Raw genomic sequence first — 1,440 nt, forward strand, 5'->3', positions numbered from 1 at the left:
TTGGTGGGAGCTAAAAATAAATAAATTAATTCACTCACACACACACACACACAAAAAAACCGGGTGGGGGGGGGAGAAGATATAACAACTACAATTTTTTGAAGTTGTTACAACAAGCAAACGGAAAGGACATTCTTGGGTGGGAGTAGGGAGAGGGAGGAGGGAGGGAGGTTTCGGTGATGGGCCATAATAATCAACCACATTGTATATTGACAAAATAAAAATTTAAAGGAAAAAAAAAATTCTAACAGACATGCTTTTGCTCCCTCAATATTTCTTGAGGAAGGAAAAAAGTTGGAGGAAAAGGTCATGAAAAAAGTTGAGAACAAATAAAACCTGACTCTTCTACTTGCCTCATTATAAACTCACACAAAATGAGTATGGAAACCCATAGGAATTAGTGATTTAAGTTACACCAAAGAGAACATTACTATATTACTACAGCTTTTAATCACATACTTTGGAGGTTCAAAATAATTAAAGTGCCTTCAGAAGGGCCTGCCTTATCTCCAAGTATAAATTATAACTAGAGAAAGACTCAGTAAACACTAGCAATGTGTTCTATGAACAGAAAACTGCTAATTAATATAACTTACCTTATAACTGAGATAACCAAGTAGTAGTGTTTCAAACAGACTTATCAATGCCACTGAAACCTAAAATATAAATGGTAACTTAGTGAGAAAATGCAATAAAATTAAAATATATATTCACAATCATGCTATTAACTTTTTATAAACATATCTGCATACACACATATGTCTGTGTGTAAGTATATACTGGTATGATATATACACATATGATGTAGGAGGTAGTAGGTGGCACTTTAACTTCTAGAAACAGGTGGCAGGCTGCAGGCCATAGTTTTCTGTCCGCACACTACAGCTTAGTTTTTATAACTTCTATTTGTTCATAATAAACCTTTTTCATTTATTATACCAAATGTAAAGGTGTGATTAGAGTAGTCAGACTTGCTGAAGTTTACAGGATATGTAAAGAATAGTTTCTTTTGTGTGTATGCTCCTAACACACATAATCACACACAACTGCCTCACCGCAAATAACCTCCCATTCTCACCAACACCACCACCATCTCCACCAAAGTCATCATTTTTCTTTGGAAAAAAACAGAAAATAAATGAATGCAAGCTTCAAGTTGAATGCATGTAATCCTATCACCCACCTCAAACAAAATCAAAGGGCAACATCCTTGAATACTGAATGAAACATACCATATCAGCACATCAAGATACTTTCACATTTTATTTTAATAAACTTCATAACCACTTTTCCTTTTGCAAATGGAAGTGCTAGTCCTGCATCCTCCTAGACAAGCTTCTATCTTTCTCTATATGTAGAATTTCTTTTGTTTAACTACCAAAAAACTATCATTGCAACATAAAAAGTAACTAGAAAAGATATCAAAATTATTCTGTTATA

The 1,440-nt window shown here is 33.8% G+C and overlaps 1 protein-coding gene across 1 annotated transcript in view; it reads right to left on the reverse strand.

The window, feature by feature from the left end:
- Nucleotides 1-572: 572 nt before the first annotated feature.
- LOC103602675 (potassium channel subfamily T member 2-like) overlaps nucleotides 573-1,440 on the reverse strand; it is a 24,037-nt gene continuing 23,169 nt past the window's right edge. Inside the window, exon 4 of the mRNA XM_008587096.1 lies at nucleotides 573-656. Within this exon, the coding sequence (XP_008585318.1) occupies nucleotides 579-656 (78 nt within the window). The 3' untranslated portion in view covers nucleotides 573-578. The remainder of the gene's footprint in view (nucleotides 657-1,440) is intronic.

The sequence above is a fragment of the Galeopterus variegatus genome, unplaced genomic scaffold (assembly GCF_000696425.1).
Source record: "Galeopterus variegatus unplaced genomic scaffold, G_variegatus-3.0.2 Scaffold4251, whole genome shotgun sequence".
NCBI classification, from domain to species: domain Eukaryota; kingdom Metazoa; phylum Chordata; class Mammalia; order Dermoptera; family Cynocephalidae; genus Galeopterus; species Galeopterus variegatus.